Source organism: Manacus vitellinus, unplaced genomic scaffold (genome assembly GCF_001715985.3).
Source record: "Manacus vitellinus isolate BGI_N305 unplaced genomic scaffold, ASM171598v3 scaffold_48_pilon, whole genome shotgun sequence".
In the NCBI taxonomy this organism is placed as follows: domain Eukaryota; kingdom Metazoa; phylum Chordata; class Aves; order Passeriformes; family Pipridae; genus Manacus; species Manacus vitellinus.
This window is the reverse complement of record NW_021940593.1, coordinates 5598559-5617160: the sequence shown is the minus strand read 5'-3', so window position 1 is coordinate 5617160 and position 18602 is coordinate 5598559. Positions and strand designations below refer to the sequence as shown.

Below are 18602 nucleotides of genomic sequence, written 5' to 3'. Positions count from 1 at the left end.
ACAAAATGTGAAGTTGGGGAAGTGTCTGGAATGAGGGATGTTTCCTTCCCATCCCTGGGCAAAAGCATGTGTTTCTTAGATGGATGATCAAGGCTGTCTGTCCAGACAGACACACACAGCAATGTTCCTCTCCAGTGGCATTAGCCCAGCTGGGAAAGGATGTCATTGCCTCTGATCAGTGTAAATTAAGGTCCTCCATAATGGAAAACACCCCAGGCAGTCACTGCCATTTTCCTGGTCTGGATACCAGTGGGCTCTTGTTGTCTCAGCCTGTTTGGGGCCAGTTGAACATCTCATTGCTGTTCTCTGGGAAGCAAAGACAACTGGTGAGAACAGAAATATGGAGCTTAATTAATTTATAGCTCCGTGCACACATTTAAACCCAAACTGGAAGAAAAGTAACTAAGACAGACTCTTTCCACTCTGGTTAAATCACCCTTCTGCAGCCTTAACTTCTCCGTGGCAGATGGAAGAACATAACCATAAATATGTTTGCAGAAGCTGCTGAAATATTTACGTGGCACGGCACGAGCGCCCAGTAACAACTTCCTTCCAACGAGAAACCCAGCTGAAAGCTGTCTGCCAATGCTGTGTGGAGATGAAATGCCATATACCACTTTAAATTCTAATTTTGCATGCAATAAAAGCTCTCCATAACAGATGGGAGCATTAACCACGTTTTAGAAGGAGCGGTGTCTGAGGCTGCTGATAGCAGCCCCACAGAGGTAGCACGTCAGCCCTGTCATCTGACAGATAAGCCTCCAGAATTTGGAATATCTCATCCAAGGCCACTGTGAGCTTCCTGTTTCCCTCGTGCAGAAGATGGGAGTGGATACCCAGCCATTTTGTGTCAAAAGGGATCCGAAGGGAAAAGCTTTGTTAAATGGTGTAGGAGGAAAATAATTAAATAGATGTGGATGACACTGCCAAAGAAAAGCAGCTTTGTCTCCTGAGACTTGGGGGAAGAGGGCTGGGATTTCACATCTGAGAAGTGATGGGCTTTGGTCCCAAATATGAATTATGCCTTTATCACAAACACCTCACGTCCTTCTCGTGTTTACCAAATCTCCAGATGTTTTAGATTGTTTTAGGATCCACCAGATATTTAAATATGCAGGGTTGTCAGGGTGTGCAATGATGGGATGGAAAATGTCAGGGATGGGTGTGAGCAATGTACTGAAAGCAAATTACCCTTCTTTAGTCTGTTACCAGTGGTGGAAAAACGTAAATAGCATGTCCATGGACCAGGAATTTCACAGGGGTTGCAGAAACCTAATGCCTTGCATGGCAAATTAGAGAGTTCCAGGATGGGAGGAGCTAACAGGTGTGTGTTCAAGGTAAAGCCCCTTTTTATAACCAGCACTGCATCCTGCTTGCCTCCCCTGGTCAGTCCACGGAGAAGATTGGCATCAGATCTCCCAGGCTGCTGGCCTTGGAAAGGGGCAGCAGGGCTGTTGGGCTGCTGCTGAGGTGGACAGCAGGCACGGCTGCCCCGTGCTCCCAGGCTGTCCCCGCCGTGCCCACGGGCTGTGTTGATGTGAGCCCAGGGGTGACAGGAGTCACTGTGTGGAGAGGGGACCCTCGGCAGCTCCTGCTCACAGCTCGTCGCGCTCCTCCTCGCTGCAGATGCAGGCGCTCCTCTGGCTGTTCATGAAGGGCCGGCAGCCCAGCGTCCACACGGCGTTGAACACGGTGTCTGCCACCGACTCGCAGGCTGGGGAAAGGACAGGGCCAGGCAGGTGAGTGGTGGCACCCCACTGAGCTCCCTGGGCTTTGGGGTTTGCCCCTTGGGGCTCTCATCCTCCCCCTGGGAACTGCATCCTTACAGACCCCGAGGTTCCTTCTGCAGGACTGGGGGCTCCTCTTCTCCCTCGTCTCTCCCCTCTCACCCCTCCTTTCTTGCCTCTCTCAGGCTTTACTGGGTGATAGATCACCTGGGGCTCTGCAAACAACACTGTTTACCAAGCATATTTCCCAGGAGACCTCCACACTGCAAAAGTGGCTGCCTTTCCTGGCTCCCTCTCCCCTCAGTTTAGCCTATAGCCACTATTGACCGACCTTGTTGTGCTTTTGGAGAGTTATGATGCCAGCAGGAAAAATCCTCCTACAGTTGGAACAGCTGAGTGCCTGACTGCTAGCCCCTCCTCATCCCAAAAAGCAACCCTGAAACTGCTTGTCAGTAAATAATTGGTTATTATAAGGACTTTAGGGTTTACTCACTGGCATAACATTGATTGTTGTATGCATAATAAATTTGGGAAAGCCTTGCCTTTGGGACTGTCTTCTCCCATCTCAGCCTCTCCAAGCACCTCAAAGCTCCTGCTCCTTTGGGAGTTGAAGAGGCTGTGATGAGTCAGTGGTAAAACCAAGGCTTTGGCAAAGTGGCACTTGCTGCAGCTGGAATGTTTGTGCCCACACCAAGGGAGTGCAGCTGCTCTTCCCCTGCCTGCTTTCCCTGGGCTCCTGGTGAGTCAGTGGAGAGGATCCCAGATAAGTGACACGGTGGGGAGCCATCTGCACTAGTACTGGTGTTACAGACCTCCCATGTGTCCTAATCAGGCTGTACCTTCAGAAAACAAATGCACATTTAAGGACACCTTACAGCAGGGCATCAGCAGAGATTACCAAACACAGCCCTTACCAAAAAGCTCTTCTCAGACTTGCAGAATGAGCCTTTTAAAATTTAGGCAAAACCAGGGTGGCACTTGAACTGCTGACACATCACTAGAGCTTTCATTAGCACTTCTGGGCAATCCAGATCTGCCCTGGATGGCTCAGCAGTGGCTCAGCCACCACCCACACTGCGGTGTGTCCCTGCTGCCATCAGCATCTCTTATCTGGGAACCACATCCCAGACAGTCCTGTCCTTGGCTCTCCCAGTTTGTTGGCCCTTGGCCACGTACAGGACAGGTTTAGTGTGTGGCTTTAGTGGCTCTGGAAGGTTTTTGGTATCCCATGTTTGAACTCTCTGGGAGGGCATCCAAGCTTTGAAGGAATTGCTTCCTGGGTTTTTTTGGAGTTTTTTTGTTTTCCTTTCTACATTGTAATGTTTTCCAAATGCCAAAACCCCTGTAGGTCTCCAGTCTCGGGACAGAAGTGTGTGGCAGAGGGGGCAAATCTCTGTGTTCTCACCCATCCCTGACCCACCAGTGACAAGCACAGGGCACAAGTGCTGCTCCCTACTGCCGATTTTTGCTTCTTTTGGCCAGGAAAAAGGGCTCTTTGCCCTCACCCTCCCCTCCCTGCCACCTCTGGTTCCCTCCCCAGGGAATGCCAGCTGGGGAGCCCACCTTGGACCTTGGAGACGAAGCCGAGGCTGCGCTTGAGGTCGGAGCAGATGGAGTGGAGGCACCAGCGGAACTTGGCGTCACAGCGGTACTTGTTGGCCCCGCAGGTGTCATAGCAAATGTCCAGCTGGTTACAGCACTTGGTCATGGCAGGGATGCCCAAATCTAGCTGGGGAAAGAGAAAAGAAGTGTCCCTGGGCTGTGTCCTGGCCTCAGGCTCACACAGCTGTGATGGGGCGAGGTGCTGCAGAGCCCAGCTGGTCCCTTCTCCAGAAATTTCCCCGGATAGCTGGGGCAGAAGGAGGGAACATGGGATGCTCCCTCACCATCTGAAGAAAGTGGTGACAGTGGTGCAGATTCAGTGCAGGGTAGATCCCATTCCCTTCTCCCCTCTCTGTCACAGGGGATAAACCTCTGGTAGAGAGGGGGGAAACAGCCCCTCCACAACCATTTGCTGTTTTTCGTTTGTCCGAGCTCATCAGAGAGCTCCATGTCCTTGCCAGCAGTGGCAAAAGCCCCTTTTTCCTCCTTTTCCCAAAATGTAACAAGTCCTGCATTTTGGCCTAATAAATCTGCCATAGGTGTTTCTAATGACTCATTTCTCAGAGATGCACTTGTGAGGCCAAGGACAAACACGGCGTGGTCAGGGGAGTTCTGCTCTCCTGGAGTAAACAGCAAGCTTAGCTAATAACCGTGGGACTGAGGGGGCAGAAGGCCTGTCTTCTGGAGAGATTGGACTCATTAGCTTGTTATAAATTATTCCTCTTTTTGGCCTTCCTCATGTAATATTTAGGAGATGAATTGTTCCTTCGTTGTGCCTGTGATTGCCCATGTCAGGAGGAGCTACCACAGACATACCCACAAGGTTTGCAGTGAAATAGAGTTTAAGGGACTAAACCTAACATGCAAAATGGGCTGCAAAGAGAGGGGCTTTCAGAGCAGGAATCTGCCTAATTGCTGCAGACTTCATGGGCTGCATGAGCTAAAGGGGAATTCCTGCTCTGAGAGCCTCCTGGGAGTGCTTTTCCCAGCGACTCTGATATGATTTCATTAATTGCCTTTAAAATAACAGGCAGGTGCAGCATCAAAGCCCATGTGTTTAATTCAGTGCTTGGCAGAGGCAAAAAGCCTGGGAGGGGTGAAGGGCCAGGGGTGGAGGATGCACTCAGGTATTGCTGTGTGCACAGTGTCACCGAGCTTCCCAGCACTGAACGTGTTCCCTTCTCTCTTCTCAGAATTACTGGCTGGTTTTGTGATTAGGGAGCTGCCCCATTTCAGTACATACACTTTCGGGTACCTTGAGCCCCAGAAAATTGGAGCTACAGCCGTTGGGTTCCTGGGGCTTGTAGTGAGGTCGTGGCATTGGAGCCTTCCCTGGAAAAGAAAGGAGAAGGGTTAGGAAAGCCCATCTTCCCAAGAGGTAGCACCACAAAGCAAGGAGTGGCAGACAGCTCCCCTTTGGTCTGCATCCCCAAACACTTCATTCCAGTCCAGGAATGTGCCTCCTGAGAGCTCTGCACAGCTGGGATCACCCAGGTGGGGTTTTAACTCCTGCAAGGAGTTACACCACTAGCTTAGCAAGGGGTTTCTTTCCACCCTCAGTTCTTTCTTGGTGTTGGTGTGCTACGGGGCTCCACAAAATTGTGTTAGACCTTGCATGTCTGATCTGGCTCTGAGCAGGTCTTCTTGGTCCATTTTCTGCAGATGGTGATGCACTGCCACGTTTTGCAAATCGTTTCTATTCCTTTAATCCCTGCACCTCCCTCACTCTGCTTCTTAATATGCATAAAGGAGCAAGAATTCCCTCTATGAGTAATTATTTACCTAATGCAGAAAGAGTCCAGCAAACAGTAAGTAGCTTCAGCAGCATTTTAATCATTTAATTCTGATTTTTGAAGGTGTGCAGCCCTCCTGTGTCCCAGCCATGCTGGAGTTCTGTGTATGGCTGACAGAGCACTCTGGGTGTGAGGGGGGTGTGCTCAGGACTGGGGTGGGAACCATCTGTGTGGAAAGGAGATGTGGCTATTCCCTGCCCTGTCTCATCCTCTTTCTGTTATCCCCAGCCAACACCCCCTGTTTGGGGAGAACACATCTCCAGGCTGCCTGTGTGCCTTGGTCCTGCTGCACAAGGAGTGTGTTTAAGGGTGGGAGAGGATTCTCCCCTGGAGAAGTTGTGGAGACCCCCCTCAGGGAGCTGGGTTTCTCTGTGCTCTCCCTCAGTGTGTGTTCAGTGCTTCTTTCAGTCCCAGCTGGGTTTGCAAAAGGGGGATCTCCAATGCAGAGTGAGGTGTTAAAACAAGACATTTGTCACAGAATATCCTCAGTTGGAAAGGACCCACAAGGGTCACCGAGTCCAACTCCTGGCACTGCCCAGGACACCCCAACAATCCAAGCCTGTCTCCAAACCCTCCTGGAGCTCTGGCAGCCTTGGGGCTGTGCCCACTGCCCTGGGGAGCCTGGTCAGTGCCAACCACCCTCTGGGGGAAGAACCTTGTTCTAATATCCAGCCTAACCCTCCCTGACACAGCTCCAGCCGTTCCCTGGGTCCTGTCACTGCTCTGGGAAGACATTGTAAGCTGTGTGAATTTTCCAACAAAGACATGTGAGCTGAGTCTTCTGTAAGTCTGTCACATCAAAGGTTAAGTTTCTACTTCCCTGAGCACTGCTAGAGAATTTATATAGACATTAAATGGATCTAGTTCAGCCCTTCAGACAGGGTCGGGTTCTTTTAAACTCAATTTCCACTGCTTTCTCCTTGTCAGCACTGATAATTATTTAAGACTCCTTCCCCTTTTTTGTGTTGAGGTACCTAAAATGCCAGTGGTTAATATAGCCATAAATCTACTGTGCTCTTGAGAAGACCTCACAGCCAAATGCCTTGAAAGGTCTTATGTAGGAGTGTGCCCAGCACCTGCTCAGGTAAAAATTGTCAGGGTGGTTTAGTTTAAATAACAGATTTGCAACAAATAAAGAAGAAACTGAAATCCTGTCCAGCTGTGAGATGCCAACGGTCAATTTTCCCCTTCCAAATGAGCCTTGTTGTTCTTTTGGAAGGGGATGAGAATTGGGACTCAGAATTCAAATGTTCCTGAGCTGAGGTAGGAGGCAAAGTCCAAAATCCACAGTGGGTTTTGCAGGATGGAGTCAAATTGGAATGACTTGCTTGTAATATTAAGTTATGTTCCTGCAGCACATTGCCAATTAATGGGATAAGGTAAGTCAGAGCAGGGGTGAGACTGTTTGGGGATATGGAGAGTTCCAAGCTCCATTACCTAGTTCCAAGCCGCAGATAACTCTGTTTCCAGAGCAAACCTTCCATTAAGCTGAAGTCACAGCTTGTTAGAATGCCTTAGAAAGTTGTCCTGAGGAAAAAACCCTCACATGAGAGTTGTGGTGATCAACAAAACACTGAACTGCCTCTGAGATGAGCCCTTGTAGGAAACCTGCCCCCTCCTCTCTGAAAATAGAGCTTAATAATTTGTAAAGTGCCTCTTTATGAACTCTTACACCACTATTAACCTCTCTCCCATGCCTTGTTTTCTAGTTAACAGGAAAACAAAAGCAGATCAGAAATACCAGGCGTTCCCGACTCTCCACGAGCATCAAATCCCTGCTCCTGTTACCACTTATTGCTTGCCCATTCTTGCAGTCAAGAAAATATATTCCAGGGCACTGCCTTGTTGGCAGAGCCTTGGAGCTGAAGCTGAGTCTCCCTGCTGCATTTTAAGGTCTCCAGGCTGTTGTAGCTTCCCCAGAGGCTGGAGAGCAGCCAGCTGGCTGAGCAGCTGCTGGCCATGCAGGAGGTCCCACACACTGCAGTGCTGGGACCCTGGCAGGGGGAGGTGAGTGTGTTTCTGCTGAATAGATGGTCTCGGGGCTCCTGGCAGTTTTGGGTGGTCCATCGTTGTTTCTGTGCCCCAGGCAGGCTTTGAGCAGAGGTTCTCCTGCTTGCCACAGCCTTTTAGTGCAGTGCTGGAGAGCCTGACTTTGAAGGCTCTTTTCTCACAGCCTGGAGGTGCCTCCTCATCTTAAGGCCTTCAGGGCCAAACGCTGGGCAAAGCATTGAAGTCCTGCCTGGTCAGAGAGCTGAAGGAAGCTACAAGGGCTTTACTCCCCTCCCAGCTCAGACTCTTTGTTTCCCCTGAGATGCCCAGAGACTCTTTGTAAGCAGGAGCAGCTGTTTGCCAGTGAATGCCAGTGTAATTCTAATGTCCTGATTTAAGTGAATAATCCATCAAGTTGTTTGTTTTCAGACCTCACTAGCTGCTGAAAAATCAGGAGAGTCTTAGAGCCAAGTGCTATGTGCTCAGCTGAAGATGGATGTGGCAATTAGAGGTGAGTCCTGATCTTTACTGGAGCAAAATAAGCTATTATTGGTATTTCTTGGCTGAAATGAAAGAAAGTAGAAGGCATAATTTTTTGCTTTTTGCCTGGGGAAGAAAAGCATTTGGGCCCTGATTCAGCATAAAGATGGTTTGTGTTTGTTCTTCTGGGCACAGGCTGGATCTCACTGGTTTGGGATCATCCTGGCATCTTCTGCACTCACGGTTTGCAACGTCTGTGCTAGAGACTGGCACGGACAAACGGTCCTGGAAGGGTCCAGCAGGACCCTTGGAGGCACATGGGCAGTGTTTCAATAGTTTCCTCCTTCAGCCAGTGATTAATGAGTTGTTCAGCAGAGGATGAGAGCTGGGATAACGATGTGCTTGTTCCTTTTCCTTTCTAGGTAAAACGCTGCTCCAGTGAGACACAGGATGCTCTCGGGTGGAGCAGGCCTTTGTGCTGCTCTCTGGAGATGCTCTTCACAGGGACAGAGGCAGGGAGAGCCTCGGGGTGTGTCCAAAAGCAATGACTTCTCCAGGATTTGGTGAGTCCTGAGAATCCCTGAAAGCAGTTCTGAACAGCAGCGTTGCCTCAGGCCCACTGCAGCCCCAGCCACGTTATTCACCACCCAGGGGGTTCAGCCTTTGCATTAAGAAGGGCGAGCCCCCTTCTGCTCTGAATCTGGAGCACAGTGTGGACCTTGAGGAGGTTGTCACTGCCACACTGTGACACGGGGACAGGCTGCCCCATGGGCACATGGCCTCGTGCTGTGGGGTGTGTGGGGGCTGCCTCCCCCAGACACTGGGGACACCAGTGGCCCTCCTGAGCTGCTGCAGAGAGGCAACCTGAGCTGGGGGGGCTGTGGGGCCCTGGGCTGAGGGACCAGGGCCACTGTGGGGCTGAGGTGCCTGACTCCCTCCATTCCATGGGGGGATTGCCTAGCCTGCTGCCCCCCTTGTTCGGTGTTAGTGTGGGACCTGAGGAGCAGAGCTGGCAGGAGTGGGAGGACAGATACATATACACGTTATTCAGAAACAGAACAAGAAACTCAACAACTTTCAGACTGATTTTAACCTCCCTGTGGCCCCATTTTGGTTAAGCATGCCCCCTCTGCCCCTGACAGTGGGCTCAGGTCATCCCTGCAATAGCTATTTCTCCCAGCACCCTGGCTGGGAGGGGCAGGAGGTCCATGGGATGCATCCAGGCTGAAAGAGAGTCAGTGGGATCTCCCCAAAACATGGAGTGTTTTTGTGAAAACCGATGCTCAGGGAAGAAGAGGGCTTGAAATCCCTCTGTGCTCACAAGCACCTTGCTGGGCAGTCACTAGGGGTGTGGGATGAAGCTGGGGGAAAGGGGCTGCCAGGCTGTTGTGGATGGGCAGGCTGAGGTGACAGAGGACAAGGTTTGCTGTGGGGACAGTTGCAGGAGGCTGAGGAGAGGATACAGTCTGTAGGAAGCCTCCTTGCTTGCTCCCAAGCAGGTTGTTTCAGCGGGTACCCTGCTGATGGCTGGTGCTGCCCGTGTCTGTCACCCCACAGACCTGCAGCTCTGCACACCCCGTGCCCTGCCCTGCCCTCCCTGAGACCCCCTTCATCCTGCCCCCGGCACAAACCAAATTCCTCCTTTTTGGTAAATCGCTCTAAAGTCCAAGGCAAGCGAGAGCTGCCTCATTCCACCGCGGGTACTAAAGGTTCCCCCGGTCTCCTCCCTGTTCTTTCCCCTCCTCCAGCCCGCGGCGTCGGCCAGCTCGCAGCTGCTGAATAAGGGCACTCCTGGAGCTGCTGAGTTGGGGCCGCGGGCTCGGCCTGCCCTCGGGCTCTCTGCCCACCCTGCCCCTTGCAGGGCTCCGGGCAGCCTGGGTACCCCGTGTGCCCCTCCTGCAGAGCCTGGGTCCTCTCATCCTGCCACCGTGCCCGGGGCTCTGGGCTCGGGCTGTCCTGGGCACGGGGAAGGAGGAGGGCTTGGTGTCCCTGTGTGAGCTCGGGCTGTCCTGGGCACAGGGAAGGAGGAGGGCTCGGTGTCCCTGTGCAGAGAAGGTGTCCCTGTGCGGGCATGGCAGAGAAGGTGTGACTGTGCCGAGCACAGCAGGGGCAGGTCACGGAGAGCAGAGCTGGCTGTGGCCAGGGAAGGAGAGGGAGCCAGCAGCAGTGAGGGCACTCACCGTACCGACATCTGTACTGACAGACGCCGTTCTTCCCCCCGAGCAGCTCCAGGAAGGAGTCGAAGTAGCTGTTGACCGTTTCGAAGCCGTCCCGGATGGTGTCGATGCCCCAGTCGGAGTAGGATGACTCTGCCTGTGGGTCCTGGTGGCCGGTGCTCTCCCGTGCTGCCCCCTCGGAGCACTGCCCCGGCCCCAGGCACAGGCACAGCAGCGCTGCCCGGAGCAGCAGCCTCATGCTGCAGTCCAGCCCCGGAGCCTCGGGAACAGGGAGCAGTGGGATCGAGCTGCCCGGGGTGGGAGGCGGGTAAGCACCCCCTCCCTGGACTTTAGACACTGCCAGGGAGCCGGCATGAGGTCACTGCAGTCGGAGAGCAAAGTGCAGCGCCGGGATTTGGGCCCAAGTTCACCTCACAGAGGTGTGAGTTTGCACAATCCCGCTGGAACAGGCTCAGCTCCTGTGGCACCAGGGCTCCAGCTCCCCAGGAGGGACCCCTCCCTAGGGGGCTGAGCGGGGTCTGTCTGCCCAGGACCCTCCACCTGCCCCATAAGGCCACCCCACTCCCTCCCCAGCCTGTTGGGAGATGGGTATCTCTGTCCAAAATTTCTGCTGCCCAAGCAGTAGATCAGCACACTGAGGAGCACCCCTTGCCTTTGCCCAGTGCCTCCTGGGCACGGGATGGGGTGGGACGAGACCCAGCTTAGCTGCTCCCAGCAAACCATGTGGGACCACAGAGCCCCAGAGGGGTTGATCCAGCAATTTAGAATAGTTTGGGATTACAAACACTGCATTGGAGCAATTCCTTGGCATCACCTCCACTTCAGTATCAGTGTTGTAGATGAGTATTTGCCTTTGATGTGGCTCCTGAAGGCTGATGTTACAGCTTCTATGGAATGTCAACACTGCCAAATTAAACACACAGCATTGCTGACCCAGAGTGAGGAAGGGCTGGCACCAAAACCTGAGCCAGGAAAGGGGCTTGTAGGGGAGCTGCAGGTCCTGGCTCTGGGGTGGGACTGCCCTGCCAGGACCCAGGGCCCTGCACAGCTGATGGACAGTTCAAGGAAATCACTCCTTAAAAAGGAAACAGTCAAATGAACACGAGCAGCAGAAAGACAAGGCAAACCACTGATAAAGAATAGGGAAGGAAAGCAATATGGGAAGTCTCTGGCTGCTCTCAGAAAACTTTTGGGATGTGTCCCAGCACAGCACTGCTCCTCAGGGGGAGCTGGGCAGCAGGTCTTTCAAATATATGGCAAACACAAACACCAATTCTGGCATTTTATTGTATTGCAGGATATTCAGCCTCACTGTGTTGCTGCTTCTGAAGGGCCAGAGCCCCGTGGTAGTGCCTGTGTCTTTCTGGATATGGCCATGTGTGATGTGCTCCAGACTTGGGATGAAGGAGGAAGGACCACAGCCAAGTCTTGGTTTCCCAGGCAGGTAAGTCAGAGAACTGGGGAAGAGGAGCAGACAAGGTGGTTGGTCCCATTCCTGTGAAATAGTGTGGAGCCAGAGGCAGCTGCTGTCTTTTTGTTCCACCTGTTCTGAGGCCCAGCACTGCCTGGGCTCAGTTACTGGCTGGGGGAACATGTGAGGAGTGTGGGAGATCCAAAGGGAACCTCAAACCAGCTTTGTCTTTTGAGAGCTAAACCCGGATACAGAGAGCATTGGGAAGGGGGGTTGGCAGTGTCCAAACTGCAGACAAGGAGGGGGAGCACTGTAATGTCTGGTGAGAAATTAGGGTGATGTTTTGGGCTGAGCTAGAGGTACCAGGTTGCTCCCAGAGAGTCTGTTCCCTGGATCCTGGGAACCAACCAGCCCTGCCTCTAAGTGAGCCTTTTGTGACACCTGTGTCACCCCTGGCACAAAGCAAAGGATGGTGAAGTGAGGATTTCCCTGCAGGAGCACTGGAGAGCTCAGGCTTGTCCTGCTGTTCAGACCGTGCTGGGGACTGATCTGTCAGCCATGGGTGGAAATGGTCCCTGGAATTTGGTGCCAGGGAGCCCCAGTGCAGGGAAAATCGGGCTTAGCAGTCCCGTGCTGTGTCTGTCAGTGAGTGGAGCCATTGGTGTCTCTGCTCAATCCCTGCCCTGCCTGACACTCCAGTTTGCAGTCCCAGTGCTCCCAGCCCTTACCAACAGCCTGGCAGAAATTAAAAAGCAAACCAGCTGTTTAGGAATGGCTTGGAAATGTGTAGAGCCCCTGGGTGTCTGTGCTTGGTGCCATGCTTTTAATATGGAGCCTTTTAGGGCTGCTCTGGAGGCAATTCCAGAACGCAGCTTTTTTTTGTCATCCCTTGGTCCCTGGTGCCTGATCCATGTGCTGCTGAAGGCAAACGGAGAGGAAAAAATGCCGGCAGGACTGCAGAGGATGCAAACCACAGGGAATTGTGTCATGAGCAGGACATGCAGCCTGGAGGGGGTGGCTCTGGAGCCCAGGCTGTTTGCAAAATCAATTGGAATTAGTTAGGAAAGCTGAATAGGGTGGGGAGGGAGGAGCTGGCAAAGTGCAAAGCCCGGGAAAAGAGGAGTCAGAAACTTTCTTGCCCGTTTGTCGCTTGTCCTGGAGCAACGGTTTGCGAATAAAAAGCAGTTTAACTGCTTTTCCAAAACGTGGCAGCCCCTGTGCCCTGCCCTGGGGATGAGCCACTCTTCTTCCTTCCTCCCTCCTGCTTCCTTCCTCCCCTCCTCACACCAGTCTCCTGAGGCGTTTCCAGTCCAGCTGCAAATAGCTCGGTTGCACCCAGACTTTAAGATCTGAAGACCAGGAAAAATGTAGGACTGAGTAAAAGTGACACACTGTTCCCTCAGGGAGCTGCTGAGCAGCTGCAGCAGCGAGGAACTCCCCGACATGGGTGTGCACAGCAGGTACCAGGCCTGGCTTGGACCCACTGCAGTTGTGAATGCCCCCTCCCTGTGCTGGTTTTGCTGTCTCTGAAGATTGAGATGCTGTTTGTGAACTCTGACAGCTGGGTTCTGAACCTTGTCCTGACCCCGGGGTACGTGCTCCTGACTCGGTGCATTCATTTCTGCCTCTGTAATGCTTAAATATAGAGCAGCCCCGGGCCGTGGTGAGTCACACATTCCCAGGGACACTGTCAGGCTGCTGGCAGCCCCTGCAGCAGGAGGGAGAGGTGACTGTACCCAGAGAGAGAGGTGACTACACCCGTCCCAGCGCTGGGCGCGTGCGCCTGCGTCCCCCACGCTTAGGGGAGTGAAGCCCGTCCCATATGGAGCTGGAAAATCTCTCTTGGCTTCACACTGGGAGCAGCTGGAGCTGCTCCAGCTCCTCTAGTGCATTCCCTTCTCAGAGCACGCTGCCACAGGTCTGTGCTATGCCGGGATCCTTCCCTTGGTGGCCTGCTGGGGATGTGGGATTGAGGCACTGAGCTCTTCTTCCGTGGGCTTTGGATGGCTCCAGGGGTTGCTGGTCGGTGTTTAGCACAGGGAAGAGGCAGCTTGTGGTTCAGGTTAGTGGGTGATCCGTGGCTGCTCCAAAGGCTGGGTTGGGAGCCAGATGAGTCACTGATTATGGGAACAGAGAAGTGCAGCTCGATGACGAAATACCCGAGGCTGAGTCGGTCAGAGTCCAGCAGCTGGAGGAAGATGGGTGGGTGGGTGAAGATCCCCTCCCTCGTGGGGGCTGTGCTCAAGTGTGTGAGCAGGTCCAGTCTCTCCAGGAGTCCCTGGACAGGTCCCTTCAGCCCTGTGCTGCCCTGTGATTCTGCCCCTCAGGTGAGACCCCCCTGCAGAGCTGCCTCCAGCCCTGGGGAACAGCACAGCAAGGACATGGAGATGCTGGAGCCAGTCCAGAGGAGGCACCAAGGCTATTAGAGGGATGGAGGAAAGGATGAAAGAATTGGGATTGTTCAGCCTGGAAAAGAGAAAGTTCTATGGAGACCTTAGAGCCCCTTCCAGTGCCTAAAGGGGCTCCAAGAGAGCTGCAGAGGGACTTTGGACAAGGGATGGAGTGCCAGGACAAGGAGGAGTGGTTTTAAATTGACAGAGAGCGGGTTTAGATATTGGGAAGGAATTCTTGGCTGGGAGGGTGGGGAGGCCCTGGCACAGGTTGCCCAGAGAAACTGTGGCTGCCCCATCCCTGGAAGTGTCCAAGGCCAGGTTGGAGAGGGCTTGGAGCAACCTGGGCTAGTGGGAGGTGTCCCTGCCCATGGCAGGGGGTGGGATGAGATGCTCTTTAAGGTCCCTTCCATCCCAAACTATTCTGGGATTGTGTGATCCTGTCAGACCCTTCCCTTCATTTCATCCCTGCCCTGTGACATTCACAGGCCCTTTTCCCTGTCCCTGACCCTGTCCTACCTTTTCAGCTGCAGCTGCTCAGTCCTTACCCTGGTGGGGTTCCTCCCGTGGTTGTGACCCCCGTGGACATGCTCTGGGTGCAGCTGTGCCAGAAGAGCCCCAGGGGGATGGTGGGAAGCCACGGCACCCGAGCACTGGTCAGGGTGTCCCAGGGCTGATCCACCACCTTCCCTTCCTCCAGGGGAGGGGCCAGGGCCTGCCTTGCTGAGCAGGGCAGCAGCACAGAGGGGCTGGGCATGGAATCCAGCCCCCTTTCCAAAATAAACCAACGCTGGTACACTTCAGACTCATTTCCTATCCTGTGGCTGCCAAATCCACCAGCACATCAGCTGTGTCCGTGGGCAGTTCCCTGCCCCTGAGCCAAGTGCTCCAGCAGCAGCACAAGGCTCCGTTCCACAGGCAGGAGGATCAAAGGCTTCTGACCAGCCCTTGCTGTGCTTTTTGCAGGTTCCTGATGGCCACAAATTAAGCAGGAGCTCCACTGTTCCCGAGGGTGAAGCCCAGGAATGGCTGTGGTCTGTAAACCACCGAGGGTTTGGATAAGGAAGATGTCAGCCTGACCTTCCTACACGTGAGTGCTTGGTCTTCCTGTGGTGCTGTTGGAGTCTCTGGTGCTTTCTTCCCCCCCAGAACTATCCAGAGCAAGTGCTTGTTTGACCTCGGGCTTCAGGAAACGGATTTGTCCCCCTTGGGAAAGGGTCTCTGAGCAGGTGCCCCTCTGCTGTGCCTGTGGTGTTCCAGCCCCAGATCTCGTGTGGTTACTGAACCCACAGCAGCTTCTGCCACCAACCACTGCCCTGGGGAGGCAAAGGCTGGGCCACACTCCTCCCCAAGACCTCCTTGCCCTAAATTTTTAGGCACAAGGTGCTTTGGGCCCAGCACTATCTGCTCTCCCCTTATGCAGTCCTTCAGTGCCCAAAGTGTAACATTTAACAGGAATTTGTGATAGGAGCATCTCCTGCACCTGCCCCCCGAGGTGGTGAAGGGAGGAAGATGAGCTCCATCTTCCACAGACAGTGATAAACCCCTGTGTGATGAGATTTACAGCAGCCACATACAGGAGAGCTGGATGTGGAGGATTTCTCACTGCTGATGGCAGTGGCTTTTATTTGAAGCCTGTTCTCCTTTTTTTTCTTTTTTTTTACATTAAAAATTTTATTACAAAAAAAAAGTAACAGTAAGGCAGTTTCTCAGTTGTCAGTCACTGTGAGCCAAACAGTTTTCAATCATCTTTAATACAAAACTAGATTCACATGGGAGCCACGCTCGGGATCCAAAAGCCCTTTGAGAAATGATGGGGGTGAGGCAGAAAGCAGCAGCACCAGTGGAATCCCTTACAGTCAGCATTGGATGCATGGACACTGCTGCAGTAGAGGGAGTAGAAATGGGGATTGTCTGCAGTTGAAAAATATCAAATGACCTTTTGTCATAATCTGGGACGTTCCTGATGTGCCTCAGCAGACTGAAGGTTTAGTTTTGGGGCTTTTTTTTTTTTTTCAATCAAGTGAAATTTTCCATTGTCAAAACACAAATTATTTTTCTTTCCTGAAGAATTTTCTTGGAGTAGTTTACTGCTTTAAAAAGTTGTGCACTAAACCATTTTCACTCCCCAGGCAATGCCTCTGAGACCTTCCTTAAAATGGTGTTTATCACTGGAAGTACTCACTGGTATTGAGGTGAGGGAAGGAGCTGTTGAGCAAAATTCCCCAGCTCCAGCTTGTGGTTCATCCTTGGGTGTTGGCTGAAGGGAGATGGGAATAGCAAACCCAAATGCTGTTTTCCACCTCTGTTCATGGTGGCAGCACAGGGATTTCCTTCTGTGCTTGTTCACTGTGTGGGATTGGCTCCCTGCAAGCATTTATGGATACCTTTTTTTTATGCATCCTTTTTTTACTTGCAGGGAAGTGGCAGGAGTTACCTGCAGCCATGGAGCTTATGAAACTAAAAAAGATGGGAAGAGAAAGAAAGAAGACCATGGATAGGAATGGAGATGGACAAAAAAGGGAGAAAACTCAGGTAGGTGGAAATATTCTGTTGGGTTTTTTTTAATTATTACAATGTAGTGCTCAAAGATCCCCTCTGCTCACCCAGCTCCGGGGTGAATTCCTTTAGATCAGCTGCTGCTCTTGGGGAGCAGCTGCCTGGAATAAAGGAGCAGTACAGATGTGAGACTTTGTGTTTGTGTCCTGAGGTGCTGGATGGACTTTGGTTCCCCTCTGCCAAAAGCACAGGCACAGTGCAGGGAGGGGCAGGGCTAAGGAGGAGCAGTTCTGTGGGCCCCATTGCTACCAGGCTCAGCAGGAATTTAACAATGTATTTTCCAGCAAAGACCTTAAAGTGTCTTCTGATCCTCCAACTATAGTACCTTAAACTGCATTCCCAGTATTCCAGAGGTATTTCTAGCACGTTAACAATTGGTTTTGTCTACGTTTCGGCTCAATTTTCCAGACTTTATTGAGGCAGAAAACCCAATTAACCAAAATTGGAATTTTTTCCTTGGCAAAGACTTCAGGCTTCACCCCTAATCAGTAAAACCATAATCATCCAGAAAATTGGACTGTTTAGGTAGAGTCAGGTGCAGCTCCCTTTGATTTTTGCCCTCATGCTAGTGGAGTAGTTGGTTACTTTGCTATAAAAATCCTGCTGTGGAAGGGACAGGGTTCATGACAGCGAGCCTGCATCTAAAGAAGGGTCAGGACTATAAATAAATAGGGTGACAGTTTCTCAGGAAACCTTGAGAGCTGTGAGGAGGACGAGGGTGGAGAGCATTCTGTGAGGACTCTGTGTCACCTCAGCACCTGAAGTCTCTTCACCAGTTTGAAATTCCAGCCTCCTAAGGCACGACTGTTTTGATTAATGAAGGTGGGAACATGCCCACCCCCTGCCCGAGGAGCAGGTGGAAGAGCTGGCTGCTGGGACAGAACAAAAGCAGCATTTGTTCACGTGGACAAACATTCCAGAGGTGGGGAAAGGTGGGCTGTGGGTGTTGTCAGGCTGCTCTGACACAGGCACAACACTGGGGAAGCATCCTGGCCCTGCCTGTGGAACTGCTGGCTCATGGTGTCAAGATTAGAAGCCAAATTCCCCACAGGGGCCAAGAAGGAAGACAATTTAAAACTGTGGGGCTTTTGTGCAAGTGGGATAACAGGTTAAAACGTGGTAATAACCTGTTTTCCAGAGAAACACAAAGGATGCCTGCAGTTCTCAACAGCAGTGGTCAGGCACTCTGGGAAAACAAGGAGCTGAATGTCTGGGAATTGAGGACTAGGAATGGGTTTAACTCAGAGTTCCTTAGAGGGGAGCCCTCCCATGACATCACCCCTGTTTTCCCACACTGCTCAGAGGGATGATGGTGACAGGAACACCACACACAACACCACAGTTAGTTGTGGCCCTCATCTGTATTTTGTCCTTTTTTTTTCCCGGTAACACTCGTAAACCTCAATATTTTCTGTTCATAAAACCTCGGGAGGGTACTGGGAGGGAACTAAAAGCACGTTTGTCCTGTCCACAGCTGGGGGGGACTGAACCTGGAGTGGAGTGTTAGTCAGTTGTAAACTGTTGGAGATGTGCATTTTCCAGGGACTGAGGGCTCTGCATCATTCCAGCTCCGATAACGTGCACGGCCTTCGGAATTCCTGCCCCCGCTCGTGGAGCCATTTGTTGGATACTGCAAAGACACAAAGGGATGGGATCACTGCACGTGGGGAGCTCCTGCTGAAGGTAAGTGTGCTGTTGGTTAAGCACAGCATTACCTTAGTTTCTTAAAGTGTTTTAGTTGTGGAATCACAGGGTTTGGGTCGGAAGGGACATTAAAATCATCTCCTTCCAACCCCCTGCTATGCACAAATGTGAAGTTGGTCTAATAAATACAGGAAGGAAAAAACTTCCCTGCAAAACTACAGAAGACTCTTAAAAGAGATACAGTTGTACAGGTATTTTATACATATAATAAAATATGCTGCTATATAGAATATCTGTAATGTACAGAGATGAAGTAGATAAAGTAAATTAAATAGACTTCTTTATAAAGAACTGCATTTCTGGGTGCTTTTTATCCCACCATGAAGTCCAGAGGGAAAAGAGAAGCAAGGCAAGGCCCCCCCAGGCCCAGGCTGGGGTCCCAGGCAGGTACTCACCCCATTTATTCCCCACTAGTACCGGGCAGGCCGCGTGCCGGGTGCTGTAATCGCCTTCTCCGCTCGGGAACAGATTGTACCAGAACACAGCTGTTCCCTGGGAATGGCAGGGGACACCCTCAGCACTCTGCTCTGCACAACACACTTAAACACCAACTCACTTAAGGATAAAGCAAAGGTAAGTGCATTTGTATTTCAGGTCCTTTTCCACAGTCTAACATTTGCTTCCTTAGGAATGAGTCTCCTTTGACTTATTTTGTGTCCGTGTAATACTTGGCTCTTAATTAGTTTTGAAACCCCCGGACAGTGTCACTGAAGTTCTGACCAGTTTTAGAAAGCAAGATTATTTACTAAGAAGGAGCAGGAGGCCAGCCA

The 18602-nt window shown here is 52.0% G+C and overlaps 2 protein-coding genes and 3 long non-coding RNA genes across 9 annotated transcripts in view; 3 read left to right on the top strand and 2 right to left on the bottom strand.

Moving 5' to 3' along the window:
- Positions 1–1595: 1595 nt before the first annotated feature.
- On the bottom strand, positions 1596–10021 carry PLA2G12B (phospholipase A2 group XIIB). 2 transcript variants are annotated; one of them, XM_008927067.2, is made up of 4 exons: positions 9772–10021; positions 4573–4661; positions 3291–3456; positions 1596–1714 (listed from the first exon to the last, which is right to left on the bottom strand). In XM_008927067.2, exons 1-4 carry the CDS (start codon positions 10004–10006, stop codon positions 1596–1598), a joined length of 609 nt encoding a protein of 202 aa, XP_008925315.1. In that variant the 5' UTR covers positions 10007–10021. The 2 variants fall into 2 exon arrangements, with proteins under 2 accessions (XP_008925315.1, XP_017935385.1); XM_018079896.1 differs by having other exon boundaries at positions 4585–4661.
- LOC108640926 lies at positions 3267–7127 on the top strand. The gene is made up of 3 exons (XR_001921596.1): positions 3267–3375; positions 4992–5137; positions 6832–7127. It is a non-coding gene; the product is annotated as an uncharacterized LOC108640926 (long non-coding RNA).
- LOC115307736 lies at positions 7521–10015 on the top strand. The gene is made up of 3 exons (XR_003916082.1): positions 7521–7622; positions 8014–8154; positions 9818–10015. It is a non-coding gene; the product is annotated as an uncharacterized LOC115307736 (long non-coding RNA).
- Positions 10022–10041: 20 nt separating the features above from the next.
- On the top strand, positions 10042–18387 carry LOC108640925. The gene is made up of 5 exons (XR_001921595.3): positions 10042–10075; positions 11066–11212; positions 14536–14659; positions 15989–16104; positions 17671–18387. It is a non-coding gene; the product is annotated as an uncharacterized LOC108640925 (long non-coding RNA).
- P4HA1 (prolyl 4-hydroxylase subunit alpha 1) overlaps positions 15584–18602 on the bottom strand; it is a 31602-nt gene continuing 28583 nt past the window's right edge. For all 4 annotated transcript variants that reach the window (XM_008927066.4, XM_018079893.3, XM_008927064.4 and 1 more), the window contains exons 15-16: positions 18228–18324; positions 15584–17758 (exon numbers count right to left, since the gene is read on the bottom strand). In XM_008927066.4, the coding sequence (XP_008925314.1) occupies positions 17688–17758; positions 18228–18324 (168 nt within the window). In that variant the 3' untranslated portion in view covers positions 15584–17687. The remainder of the gene's footprint in view (positions 17759–18227; positions 18325–18602) is intronic.

Bases quoted from the DNA above. Each gene is read 5' to 3' on its own strand.
- PLA2G12B (XM_008927067.2), bottom strand. From the start codon at position 10,006: ATGAGGCTGCTGCTCCGGGCAGCGCTGCTGTGCCTGTGCCTGGGGCCG. The intron at 4,662-9,771 runs GTGAGTGCCCTC...TTTCTTTTCCAG, and splicing joins TCAGTACAGATGTCGGTACG to GGAAGGCTCCAATGCCACGA. The intron at 1,715-3,290 runs GTGGGCTCCCCA...TCCTTTCCCCAG, and splicing joins CTTCGTCTCCAAGGTCCAAG to CCTGCGAGTCGGTGGCAGAC.